Raw genomic sequence first — 13,875 nt, 5'->3', positions numbered from 1 at the left:
ACTATCCAACGATGTTGTACCACATTCTCATCTCATTATTTTCATCATAACTATATATATTATTTTGTACAAAAAAAATCGTCTTCGTCTATACTCCTAACTAAACCTAAGCTAAAATAAAATCACAGTAAAATAGTCACTAAATCATAAAAAATCTAATAATATTTTTGTTTCTTTTAATGTCCTGATGATTAACAAACTATTGTTTGATTTTAAAATATTGTTATTTTTACATAATAAGACAACAGTGCCCAGGTGTTGACAGTAAATGCTTTTGTCACACGATAGGCATTATTGTATATTAACATACTATTTTTTACTTTATCATTATTTTGGGGCAATTTTTTATACAAAATGTTAAAGCTTTAGATGTTTTTTTTTAAATTGTATGGTGTTAGCAATCATAATGCCCTGTAATGATAAAGTAAAAAATAAGACATTTAAATTTGAAATACTCTTATTACAATTTTTTTTGAAAACTAATAAACATCTATTTAAATAACAAATTGCAACGGAACAGGTACCGTAATTATTACGTAAACAATCAAATCATTCAGTGATCTAACAGGAAAAACTCAAACCACAACAACAAGTCAGCATTTCCTCTGTCTGTGTGCATCATGCACACGCTACGTCATTATATTCATTATCTTTTATAAGGTTCAGTCAGTCCCATTTGATTTTTGATAAATATAGAAGCCCAACACGGGCTTAAATATATCGATGGTCTATGAAGATGTATATACATTAAATTTTGGTGGTCTGGAACGAAAAACCATACGTTTTTTTTCTTAGAATTTCCAATGTTCCATTGTCGGGATTTAGCTGGACCTCGGTCTGTCTGATGGTGTTAGAGCTTCCGTCGTCTGTAAAAAATAAAAAAAAACTATTAGTTAGTGTGTACTGAAGGGACACGTGTGTGATAGGATGCACGTGCGTTTTTGATATGCCAGATGTTCATACAAGAATAAAATCGCAGAGAAAAAAGGATCCGTTATATCGAGAAGTCAGTCAATGGGATTCATTGAAAAAAACTCACGTACCGCGCCGTATAGACGAGCCTGGTACTGCCTGCTGTAACGGAACTGATATAAGCTTATACAGGGTAAGTTCGTACGTCCAATAGTCTGAGGGCTACCTGATAAATGAAATATTTGATTTTGATGTCAATATGAGTCCTACTTGTAAAGAGCGCCAACTATATATTTTTAATTGGTTTGAAGAGTAATAACTCTTCGCCCGTACCTGTATAAAACTACTGAGTAAAAAAATATACATTTACGGCATTTTTTACGCGAAAAAGGTCTCTTGGTAAAAATCGCTACGAGTAATGGTTTTCGAGATATTTGGAATAGAAATTATCAATGCCTGTCATCATTAACATAAACTAAACATGTTGACTAAATAGTTCTTCTTCTTCTCAGAGTGCCGTCTTCATTGTTCATTGGAGGTTGGCAACAATCTCGGCGAACATCTGACGATCTTGGGCAGCTCGAAATAACGAGTGTGCATCCATACCCGTCCAATCTCTGATGTTTTTCAACCATGAATGCTTCTTCCTACCTATACTCCGCTTGCCCTCAATTTTCCCCTCCATTAAATAGTTATTAGACTGAAATCACAAATTTGAAACGATTTTGTGTCAAAACCACAACGTTGTGTTTTACCATCATTTTTTTCGAAGAAAAATTTATGATTTAAAATTTTATTTTTTTTTTATTTTTTAAAATTATGATTATATTTATGATTAAGTTCCTAAATTTTTCGTTTCATTTAAATAACCATCTACTCGACATGTTTTTTTGTCAATAATGACATGTATTGACTACTTCCATTCTAAATAGTATTTTGAGAAAGGTTGCTCGTAGCGAATTTAACCAAGAGACAGTTTTTACGTAAAAAATAACGGAAATGTATATTTTTTCATTCAGTAGTTTTGTACAAGTACGGACAAAAAGTTATTACTTTTCAAAAGAGTTAAAACACATGTATGTGGCGCCCTCTACAAATAGGAGTCATCAAGTCAAAAGACACCAATTTGCACTAGTAATACCACTAGAGGTCAAATTATTTCCGGAAATTTTTTTGAGCTCATGAATATTTTGAAAATTACCCTGAGTCGAAGACGAGGGATAATTTTCTAAAAATATTCATGAGCGAGAAAAAATGTCCGGAAATAATTTGACCTCTAGTGGTATTCGGTAAGAAAATTCCACACCAAATTGTGTTTGAAAATCAAATAATTAAAAAATATTTTTCGATTTTTGGTCGAATTGATTATTTAGTTACTATGCCAACTAAGTGACACCCAAACCATTGGTCGGCAAGCTCCGCGCGCCAATTTCAAATTGTCAAACAGATGACATAATAAATGTGAAAATAATTTTTCAAATGTCAAGTTCGATAATTTGACATAACTTTTGGGGTTATGTCCTAATTCTTCCCTATTTTATGTCTTTTTTTATTAGTGGCAATTGGACAATATGAATATTTTTTTTGTATGGCGTATGACGTCACAGGTGGTATGCGCAAACTTAACGAAATTGGAGCCGCTATCGATCATACCTTGTTTTCTTTGTACCATGCCTAAAAACTATTTCAGTTTTGAAGCTGCCAAGCGGCACGGCTTGGCAGCAGAAGCAAAAATGTTTCGCTTCGGTCATGAAAGCAAAGAAAATATTCGCCAGAAGATTAAGCAGTTGACACCCGCGAATACTAGGAAATCGAAGTCAAAAGTATGAAAGCAGTTTACAAACTCTCATCTCAGCTTTGTAATTAAAATGTATCAAAATTATCATATAAACAAATAAAAACCAGACTCTCAAAAAGATATTCTGTCATTATAAACGTCAAAAAATTTCCAGTATAATTCGCTGTTGGGTGCCCACCATGATACAATAAGGGTTAGATAAGATCCTTGGCGGTCGCAAATCTGTTCTCCGCGCGCATGACGTCACTCGGGCAGTAATTTTCTGTTAAGCTCCGCCCACTACATGCGTAATATCTTATCTAACCCTCTTTGTATTATGGGTGCCCACAAGGAAAAAATTTTTCTACTTTAGAAATTATTTGGACAAAATCGAAATAAAAATAAAACTTCTACACCCTGTATCTCCGAAACTAAGCAATTTAGGACGTAAATTTATACGAACTATTTTACTTATTTTTATCTGCAGAATATGCTGCCAAGTTTCCGGAATACAGTACGGACCACCCTGTATTTACTTCATTTCTTGTTCCCTGCTTCTTGGTTCAGTATGAGTCAATATAGATTAAAATTCTGAATAAATTCTTAAAGCTGATGCCCTGAATCATTTTACATCATGGCTCTGCGAAATCTCTCTGACATTTAGAGATAACCTTTTAAATTGCCAGGTTTGTTTATAATTCTTCATAAAATTTCGTGACTTAAGTACTGTCCTATAGTCACCAACAAATTGTGGTCTTCAAGTGATAGTTATTGCCAATTAACAATAAAATTAGAATAAATATTTGTAGTAGTTTTCACTGTCATATAATTTGCAGCTTTACATTTAATAACAAAAATAAGAGCAGATGGTGTTACTCATTTGACTGTGGAAAAGTTAACTTTCAGACACTCTGTATACACCTGCACCCAACCGGGAATAACGTTTTTGCGATTTTAAACGACTGCTTTCTAACCAGACAACAACAATAATAAACAAATAAAAAAATAGAAGAAGAAAAATAAATATGTGTTTAACAAGCCATTTCCTACTGAAAATTGAATTAAATCTTCTCAATGAGTTCCATACAAATACCCTTATAGTACGTTTATAGAAAGGCGGTACGATCGCTCTGAACAACGGTAGTACCAACGGTAGTAGATAATTTTGTTAACAAAAAATCTTTAAAATAATTTAAATGTTCAGAAAATAAAAACAAAGACAGAAATAAATCATTATCTCATTTTCAGGTTATTCAACCATTTCCAATTATAGTGTAGCCTTCCTCACATATTGGGTCCATTGATGGCTATAGTTGGGCTATGCGGGCCCAAGTTATCCCAGCTAATTTCCTAATATCATTGTCCCATCCCAGGTCTGGTCTTCTTCTAGGTCACTTAATTCCTCCATCTGTTGTTTGTCCTTCTTGTCGTGTTCTTGCCACTTGGGGGATTTGACACTGTGGATGATATCTATTGCCTGAGTCTTTTGTCGTGTCCACTTTATTCTTTTACGGTCTTTCTTGGTTATTCCCGGCATATTTCGTTCCATTGAGCGTTGTGCGATCTGCAGTTTCCTTATAATGTCCATTTTAAGTGTCCAGGTTTCGCATGCATGGGTCATGACTGGTAGTACACATTGGTCGAATGTTTCCTTCTTTAGATAAAGTGCCATTCTAGATTTGAATTTGATTGTGTTTCTTTCATAAGTACTCCATGTTAACTTAATTCTTCTGTCGATTTTTGGTAGTAGAGATCCCGAGCTGTGTATTTTAGCTGTCCCAAATATATACAGGGTGGTCCGAAATGTATTCCGGAAACTTCGGTTACATATTTTGCAGATAAAAATAAGTAAAAAAGTTCGTATAAATGTATGTCCTAAAATGCTTAGTGTCGGAGATACAGGGTGTAGAAGTTTCATTTTTATTTCGATTTTTTCCAAATAATTTCTGAAGTAACATCAATATTCGAATGAAAATTGGTGTCCGCCGGTAGTTTTTTGACATGAGAAATTTGATTTTTATGTCATTATAACTAATTTTTGTAGAGGGCGCCACCTAAATGTGTTTTAACTGGTTTGAAGAGTAATAACTTTTTGTCCGTACCTGTATAGAACTACTGAGTGAAAAAATGTAAATTTTCGTAATTTTCTACGTAAGAAATGTCTCTTAGTAAAAATCGTTATGAGCAACCCTTCTCGAGATATTTAGAATGGAAATAGTCAATACATGTCATTATTGACAAAAAATAAACATGTTAAGTAGATAGTTATCTGAATGAAATGATACTAATAACTATTTGTCAACATGTTTAATTTATGTCAATGATGACAGGTATTGATCATTTGGATTTCAAATATCTCGGGAACTATTACTCGTAGCGATTTTTATTAAGAGACCTTTTTTACGTTAAAAACGTCGTGAATGTATATTTTTTACTTAGAACTGTTATACAGGTACGGACGAAAAGTTATTACTCTTCAAACCAGTTAAAATATGTAGGTGGCGCCCTCTACAAGTAGGAGTAATATTGACGTCAAAATCTAATTTCTCATGTCAGAAAACTCCCAGACATCAAATTTCGTCCAAATATTGACGTTGCTTCAGAAATTATTTGGAAAAAATCGAAATAAAAATGAAACTTCTACACCCTGTATTTCCAAAACTAAGCATTTTAGGATATACATCTATAAGAACTTTTTTACTTATATTTATCTGCAGAATATGCTGCCGAAGTTTCCGGACTACAGTTCGGACCACCCCCTGTATATAGTATATATTCTTCTACTATTTCCAGTGCTGTGTTATTTGTCAGAATGTCTCTTCTGTTAAGTTAGTTAGTAAACAGAAAAAAACAGGAAAGATAGAAATTAAAGGTCTAAAAGTTCTAGAGTGTTGTTTTTTCATGTAAAAATCTGATCCTTTGTTTCTGGTTAACATTTAAAGAAGTTTTATATTAAATAATTCGCTTTAAGAAAACTGTTGAAGCTTAAATTCGAATTTGTAATATTAGAAACTAATGAAACTCAAAGAATTTCGGACTTCCATTGTATTTATTTATTTTGATTAACACAACGGTTCGGTCAGATGGATAAAATGGACATGTAAACACGGTTATTATACACTTAATCAGTTTTTTATTTCTCATTTAGGATTAGTTAATAGTCTTTGTATTTTCAGTATCACATATTAATAACTTAATCAAGGTTTTTGGAAATTTTATGATAAGTATTTGAATAAACTATTACTGTGAAATGTTGCGAGTAAATTAGCAGACTAAAATAAAATGACATCATTTTGATGTCTCTTACTGGAATTTTGTAATAATAATTAATTTATATGTAGACTAAATATTAATATGTAACATTTGTGACGTATTGACCTCTATTTCTTAGATGTACTTAATATGATTCCAAGTAAAATTACGACAAATTAAAAATATTTAATCTTTGATATACAGTGATGCAAACTTTTATTCATTAAAAGGTTTAATATTATTAAATAAAGACATACACTACATTGGGCTGCAGTTATAGTTTTAAATAAAAGTTATTAAGAGTCTACCTATTACGCTGTACTTTCGGGTCGCTTTCAGGGGTCGGGTAAGCGGGTGTGTGGCTGAAGGAAATATACAGGGTGGTCCGAACTGTATTCAGGAAACTTCGGCAGTATATTCTACAGATAAAAATAAGTAAAAAAGTTCGTATAAATATATGTCCTAAAATGCTTAGTTTCGGAGATACAGGGTGTAGAAGTTTCATTTTTATTTCGATTTTTTCGAAATAATTTCTGAAGTAACGTCAATATTTGGATGAAAATTGGTGTCTGGGAGTTTTTTGACATGAGAAATTTGATTTTGATGTCAACATGACTCCTACTAGTAGAGGGCGCCACCTACGTGTGTTTTAACAGTTTTGAAGCGTAATAACTTTTTGTCCGTACCTGTATAAAACTACCGAGCAAAAAATATACATCTCTGTGATTTTTTACGTAAAAAATATCCATTTGTAAAAATCGCTACGAGCAACCGTTCTTAAGATATTTAGAACGGAAATAGTAAATACATGTCATTATTGACGAAAAATAAACACGTTGACTAGATATTTATTTCACTCAAATAATAAATTTGGGAAATTTTTATTTTTTTAAATTAATTATAAATTTTTCTTCAAAAAATAGTTTCTGTTGAACATTTGGCACAAAAACATTTCAAATTTATGATTTGACTCTAATAACTATTTAGTCAACAAGTTTAATTTATGTCAATAATGACAGGTATTGATAATTTCTATTCCAAATATCACGAAAACCATTACTCGTAGCGGTTTTTACCAAGAGACTCTTTTCACGTAAAAAACGTCGTAAATGTGTATTTTTTTTTACTCAGTAGTTTTATACAGGTACAGAAGAAAAGTTATTACTCTTCAAACCAGTTAAAAAATATGTAGGTGGCGCCCTCTACTAGTAGGAGTCATATTGACATCAAAATCAAATTTCTCATGTCAAAAAACTCCCAGACACCGATTTTCATCCAAATATTGACGTTACTTCAGAAATTATTTCGAAAAAATCGAAATAAAAATGAAACTTGTACACCCTGCATCTACGAAACAAAGCATTTTAGGACATACATTTATACGAACTTTTTTACTTATTTTTATCTGCAGAATATGTTGGCGAAGTTTCCGGAATACAGTTCGGACCACCCTGTATATTTTATTTCAGAAATCTGCCTAAGGCTTAGCCCGATCCTGTCGTGTTAAGCCACAACCAAAATTGCAAACACATGTGCTTTGATTAAGGTTTGCAGAGCTTCAGCATTTGCCATAAAATAGCGAGCAATTTGTTACAAAACCATATAAATTATATATCACCGTAATCACAAAACTTCAATCTATTTCCGTATTGTAACGGAATTTTAAAGTATGGCATTATTTTCGAGAAAATTTAGTCCAAACATAATGAATATTTTGTTGATGTTTGACCATCCAAATCTTAAAAATAAAGAAGTTGTCTAAAAATGTGCTACAATACGGGTATAGTATAATTCTTTATCTTTAATTTCATTCCTCATTTGTGTAAAAATACCTAGACAGTTTTACATAAAACGTTAAATGCCGAACGCTTATTTTGCTACTTTTTCGGACTAGCGAAACGGACTCTTAAGAAAGCTACATAAATAAAATCTCCGAGCGAACGCATCTTTGCCTGTAAGTACCTATTGACAGACAGACTCACAGCTGTATATTGCACGTGTTTTCTAGCCGAGCAGCTGCAATGTAGAGAGAGAGGTACGATCTTTCAATATCGTCCTGAATTTTTCCTATTTATAATGGTGTTGATTGTAATAAACTGTACGTACGTTTATATACGGGTTGGTGATATAAGGGAAAGTTTCATATAAACGGAATTAAATGTTTGGGCTGTCTTGTTTGGGCACCATTATTTATTTAGTCGAATGTTCTTCGTGTTTTCGTGTTTCCTGCTTAGGTCATGATGTATTTTGTTATTTTTGTTATACGTGAGTTGTTCTTTGTTCTAAAAATATTTAGGACAGGAATTAAGGTCAATCATACCGTGACAAATTATGTTTTACTTTGAGTTTTAAATCATTTCATTTTTTAAAAATCGTACTAGCATCAATAAGCCCATTTGAAATATGTTAATCATTCAAAACAATTCACACCTACTTATGGCAAAGTAGGTATGTAGTAGGTGAGTAAATTTTGTTCAAATTCGTGATTGTATAAGAGTTTTTCTCGGGGTTTCTATAGAAAATAGAATAATAAAGGTATTAATTATAAAAACTATTATTTTATGGGAGTGCAAAAGGTAGAGTTCATATTTGTGCTGTCTTGAACTCCAATCAACAATAGAATAAGTAATGAGCATTATTTTTTAACACCTATGCAAGGCAGTTGCCCAAAAGTACTGTAAGAAAACAGTAGGTAATTATTTTGTTGGTCTTAGTTTTATTTCTTTCGTATTTACTGAATATACATAACTCACTCAATAATTAGAGTTAGTACATAACTATGTATATAGCAGAGTATATAAAGAAATGCATACACTGCATACACCTAGTTATGTTGTAAAATAAAGGTTTGGAAGAAAATGAAAATCAAATTGTCCAAAAATACACGAAATTTCTTGAATTAACACAAACAAAAGTTCTGATAAAGAATTTGTGTTTCTAGACTCTTCGTTACCATACAGTAGGTGTCTAAAATATAATAGTTTGCAATTCCCTAAACACAAAGTACGTTCTTTTTAAGAACTTTATTTTCGACGCGTCAAGAAAAAAAAAATTATTGTCCCTTTTCTAATTTTGTCTGCATTTTTGTTTGTTTATAATTTAGCAAAAACTAAAGTAATGTACAACGAACAAGTAGACAGAAAAGACATTCTAATAAATAACAAAACATTGGAAATATTAGAAGAATATATATATTTGGGACAACTAATACACAGCTCGGGATCTCTATACTACTAGAAATCAACAGAAGAATTAAGTTAGCATGGAGTATTTATGGAAGAAACCCAATCATGTTGAAATATAGAATGCCACTTTATCTGAAGAAGGAAGTATTCGACAAATGTGTACTGTCATGACCTGGACATGCATGCGAAACCTGGACACTTAAAACGGACATTATAAGGAAACTCAGGTCGCACAACGCTCAATTGAACGAAATATGCTGGGAATAACTAAGAAAGACCGTAAAAGAATACAGTGGATACGACAAAAGACCCAGGTAATAGATGTCTTCCACAGAATCAAACCAAGTGGAGAACCTTGAAGTGGCAATAGGCAGGACACCAGACAAGAAAGACGGATAATAGATGGACCAAAAAAATTACAGCATGGTACCCAAGAGACCTAGAAGAAGACCAATTAGGAAATTAGCAGGGATAACTTGGGCCCACATAGCCAACAATGTATCCAATCTCAAAGAGAGTATCTAAATATGTGAGGAAGACAATGTATGACAGTGATTTATTTTACATCATTATTGTCAAAATATCAAACATTGCATATTTTTCCGTATTGAACATCTGGCAGGTTTAGAAACAAAAAATATATTCAGGTACAAAACTCACCGTTAATGTTTGTACTATTGGAGCCTCACAAGGACTGAGGATGGTGTTCGGACTCTGCCTCACTCCCAAAGGTTGTCTGGGACTCACAGCCGCCTGCGATTTCTTCTGACTCAGCACCGATTGAGCATCAAAAGCCCCCACGGCAGGATGCGTCTCCAGCGCACACTGAAGATCACAAATATAGTCTATAACGTGTTGGATCACTTCCAGTTTGGAAAGCTTTCTGTTTTTCGGCATGAAAGGTACTAGATCCTTTAACTTGCTAAGGTACATTTGGATTTCTTCGTTTTCCACGTCTTTCTGTTTGGATTTGGCGACTCTGCCAGCGGCTACAGCTGTCTCGGCGCATACTTGAGCTATTACTGCCTTCATGATGACTTGAATAAAGGTGAATCACGCACAAATTCCAGAGGAAATCAAACGCACTACCGCACTTTGAAATGCTACGCAACGATAGAACAGTTGTGAACGATTAAACACGATGTTGTCGCTACGAGGTCGCGATGGGAAATGTTGGAGATATGGGGAGAGATCGGCTTTTATAGTTGGTTAAGGGGGAAGCGAACGGGCCAATCACAGGGAGCGATTTAGGGAAGTGGGGAGGAGCGAACAGGTAAGCGCTGGGCGCCAATGAGAAAGTCTAGGCGCCTGGCGATGCGCTGGCTTGGGACGGCGTTGCCAAATGGTGTGATTTTATGTCAGCAGCTGCGTTCTTTTATTTTGAATTTGTACAATCAGTCTATAATAAGTTTAGATTTCTACCATCCTTCTACCACAATCTTCTACACTATACACCTCCTCAAAAGTCCTACAAATCAAAACGCGGTTCTATGGTAATATAATTTCGTTTAGAATTTTAATTAATGTCATATTTTTTTTTGTTTTAAAATGTTGAAAAAGCACAAACTTGTTTTGGCAGCATATTCTGCAGATAAAAATAAGTAAAACAGTTCGTATAAATATACGTCCTAAAATACTTAGTTTCGGAGATACAGTGTGTAGAAGTTTCGATTTTTTTCCAAATAATTTAAGAAGTAACGTCAATATTTGAATAAAAATTAGTACTGTGTCTGGGAGTTTTTTGACATGAAATATTTGATTTTGATGTCAATATGACTCCTACTTGTGCAGGGCGCCACCTATATATTTTTTAACTGGTTTGAAGAGTAATAACTTTTTCGTCTGTACCTGTACAAAACTACTGAGTAAAAAATATACATTTACAACGTTTTTTACGTAAAAAAGGTCTCTTGGTAAAAATCGCTACAAGTAATGATTCTCGAGATATTTGGAATCGAAATTATCAATACCTGTTATCATTGACACAAATTAAACATAATTATATATAAACAATTTATTATTTCAGACAAATAACTAATCTACTCAACGTTTTTATTTTTGTCAATAATTAAATAAATTCAACGTTTTTGTTTTTTGTCAAAAATGACATGTATTGACTATTTTTTAGAGAAGAGACATTTTTTACGTAAAAAGTCACGGAAATGTATATTTTTTCACTCAGTAGTCTTATACAGGTACGAACGAAAAGTTATTACTCTTCAAAACAGTTAAAACACATGTAGGTGGCGCCCCCTACAAATAGGAGTCATATTGATATCAAAATCAAATTCGTCATGTCAAAAAACTCCCAGACACCAATTTTCATCCAAATATTGGCGTTACTTCAGAAATTATTTGGAAAAAATCGAAAAAAAAATGAAACTTCTACACCCTGAATCTCCGAAACTGAGTATTTTAGGACATACATTTATACGAGCTTTTTTTACTTATTTTTACTTACTTATTAACTCCCCTCCCGAACATTCTACATTCTACTTATTTTTATTTGCAGAATATGCTGCCGAAGTTTCCGAAATACAGTTCGGACCACCCTGTATAATAGTTATTAAAATATGTGATACAATAGTTTGTATTCAGTTCTTTTTTTGTTTTGAATCACAACAAAAACTAATTTTGTTGTGTTCTTTTTAGTATTGAAAATACTTCTGGCCGCGTTTATATGGGACCCATCTTTGAAAAAACGACATGCTAGAGGCGACATGGAGTTCATTAACCTGCCTAATCAACTTGTCAACACGTAAGTCGATAACTGAATAGAGCAAGGCCGTCCAAAGGCCGAAATGAGGTCTTATTAGTGTGGGCCAACTATTTTGGCGGATATGGATGTTTAGTCTCTGAAAGCCGATATTATTATAAAAAGAATATGCATCAAGGGCATGGGTTGTTAAGTACAGTTGGGCTATTTTAATCTAACTCTTTCCGTATGAGAAGCAGGGGCAAATTATACGTGAAAGAGCGGAATAACTTTATAAATAATAAATTTAGACTAATGCAATATTTTTTCTTGGCGCGTAAGGATAATGCGCACAATCGATGCATTAAAGGGAATAATTAATTAAATCATTAAGTTCCAAAACATATAATAATTCGGGTCTCATCGGATCTGCTGATATATTTTGATAACATTTAGGCTATTAGGACCTATATTTTTTATATGTTAATTATTTTTTTTTTTTTAATTAACAACTTAGGACAAAAGAAAAAAGCTTGCATGGTTTCCACCGCCAACGTAAAACAAATGAATTCAAGGCGGTGCCAAATATTTATTGGGATAAGTTTTTATCGTTTAAATATTGTTGTAAATAATAATTATCATTTAATTAGTGCTAACTTATTAAATTTGACAACACGGCGAAATTTCAACAAAATCGGCTAACGGATCTTTGAGATATTAATAAAAAAGGTCTATTAGAAAACACCTTGACACCCCTGTATCTTTAAAATTATACATTTCCGGACACATGTTTATATGAACTTTTTACCTTAAAACACTCAAAGAATCACCTCCTGAAGTTTGGCCAGATACTTAATTAACATCCTGTATTTAAAAATGGCTAGCTAGTGATTTAGTAAACTATGTTTTTATTTTAATAGGGAAAAAATCATTTCATAAAAATAAACAAACCCATAATACAAATACTATACACCAATTAATTAATTTTAATTGTATCTAAAGGCGCTTTAATAATTGAAAAATGGACAGGAGCACTTAAAAATAACTTCATAGAGTATACCAAATATGCTAAAAATAATAATTCCAATAAAAAAACACAAATGGCACATTAAAATCTGCATTATCTGAAATCAAACTATACTAAACGGCTAATAAAATAATAGAGACAAGACTCCAACATCTATAACAAGATGAGCAGTTTTTAATAATTATTCCGAGTTATTATTACACACTTGTTTTACAATTATTATTGTAATACAGTAGCATTCCTTCAAATAAATTTTGATTAAAGTATTGTTAATATAGTCATATTAATGATTATAGCCCGTATGATTTCTAAAATAAATAATCAAGCGTGTTTTTATCAGAATTATTAAATGATTAAGTAGAAATAGTTAATATATTTAGTAACTTCGTAATTGTTATATTTTAATATAATTATGGATTTAATAATTAAATAATTATCTTAAGTTTAAATTGTGGTAAACTTGTATGAGTGTCAATCATTTTATATTTAAAATCTTAGGGAAGGCAATATAGATTTTAGGCAGGAGAACTCAAGAGAACGACTGTGTAATTAGTAATTAAGACTTTACAATTTTTTTTTTTGCCATTTTCTCTCGTTCGTTGCGTTGACTCTTCGGTGTGTCACATACAATCTGAATTTCGGATATGATGCAGAACTGATAAATTGGACCAAATATATTAATTGCAGGTAATCAAAAAAATATTTTTGTTAAGTTTGCAAACATTTAAGGCACGCAATAATTTTAAAAATTTTTGACGTGAGATTACTTTATAATTCTTGGAAGTCTTGGATGATAAAGATTTGAATTATTATGGGTCTGTTTTTGTTTAAGAAGCTAACAAATAATTTCAAAAACTCAACTATCAAAATATAATGGTAGCAAATTTTTAAAATCATGCATAGCTATAATGTTCTATATTAATTGGACATACTGAATGTAAAGCTAGGTATAGTTGCTTGCAATCGATAATATATTTTGTTGTTTTTTCATAAACACACAACATTTTCATCATAACAAAAAGCGTCA

The 13,875-nt window shown here is 32.3% G+C and overlaps 1 protein-coding gene across 1 annotated transcript; it reads right to left on the bottom strand.

The window, feature by feature from the left end:
- Positions 1–210: 210 nt before the first annotated feature.
- On the bottom strand, positions 211–10,310 carry LOC115885948 (protein extra-macrochaetae-like). Its single transcript, XM_030904986.1, has 2 exons — positions 9,787–10,310; positions 211–866 (listed from the first exon to the last, which is right to left on the bottom strand). The coding sequence occupies exons 1-2, from the start codon at positions 10,156–10,158 to the stop codon at positions 822–824; spliced, it is 417 nt and encodes a 138-aa protein (XP_030760846.1). The 5' UTR covers positions 10,159–10,310; the 3' UTR covers positions 211–821.
- Between the last annotated feature and the right edge of the window lie 3,565 nt (positions 10,311–13,875).

The sequence above is a fragment of the Sitophilus oryzae genome, unplaced genomic scaffold (genome assembly GCF_002938485.1).
Source record: "Sitophilus oryzae breed Bouriz unplaced genomic scaffold, Soryzae_2.0 scaffold_465_pilon_pilon, whole genome shotgun sequence".
In the NCBI taxonomy this organism is placed as follows: domain Eukaryota; kingdom Metazoa; phylum Arthropoda; class Insecta; order Coleoptera; family Curculionidae; genus Sitophilus; species Sitophilus oryzae.
This window is presented reverse-complemented; position numbering and strand designations above follow the sequence as displayed.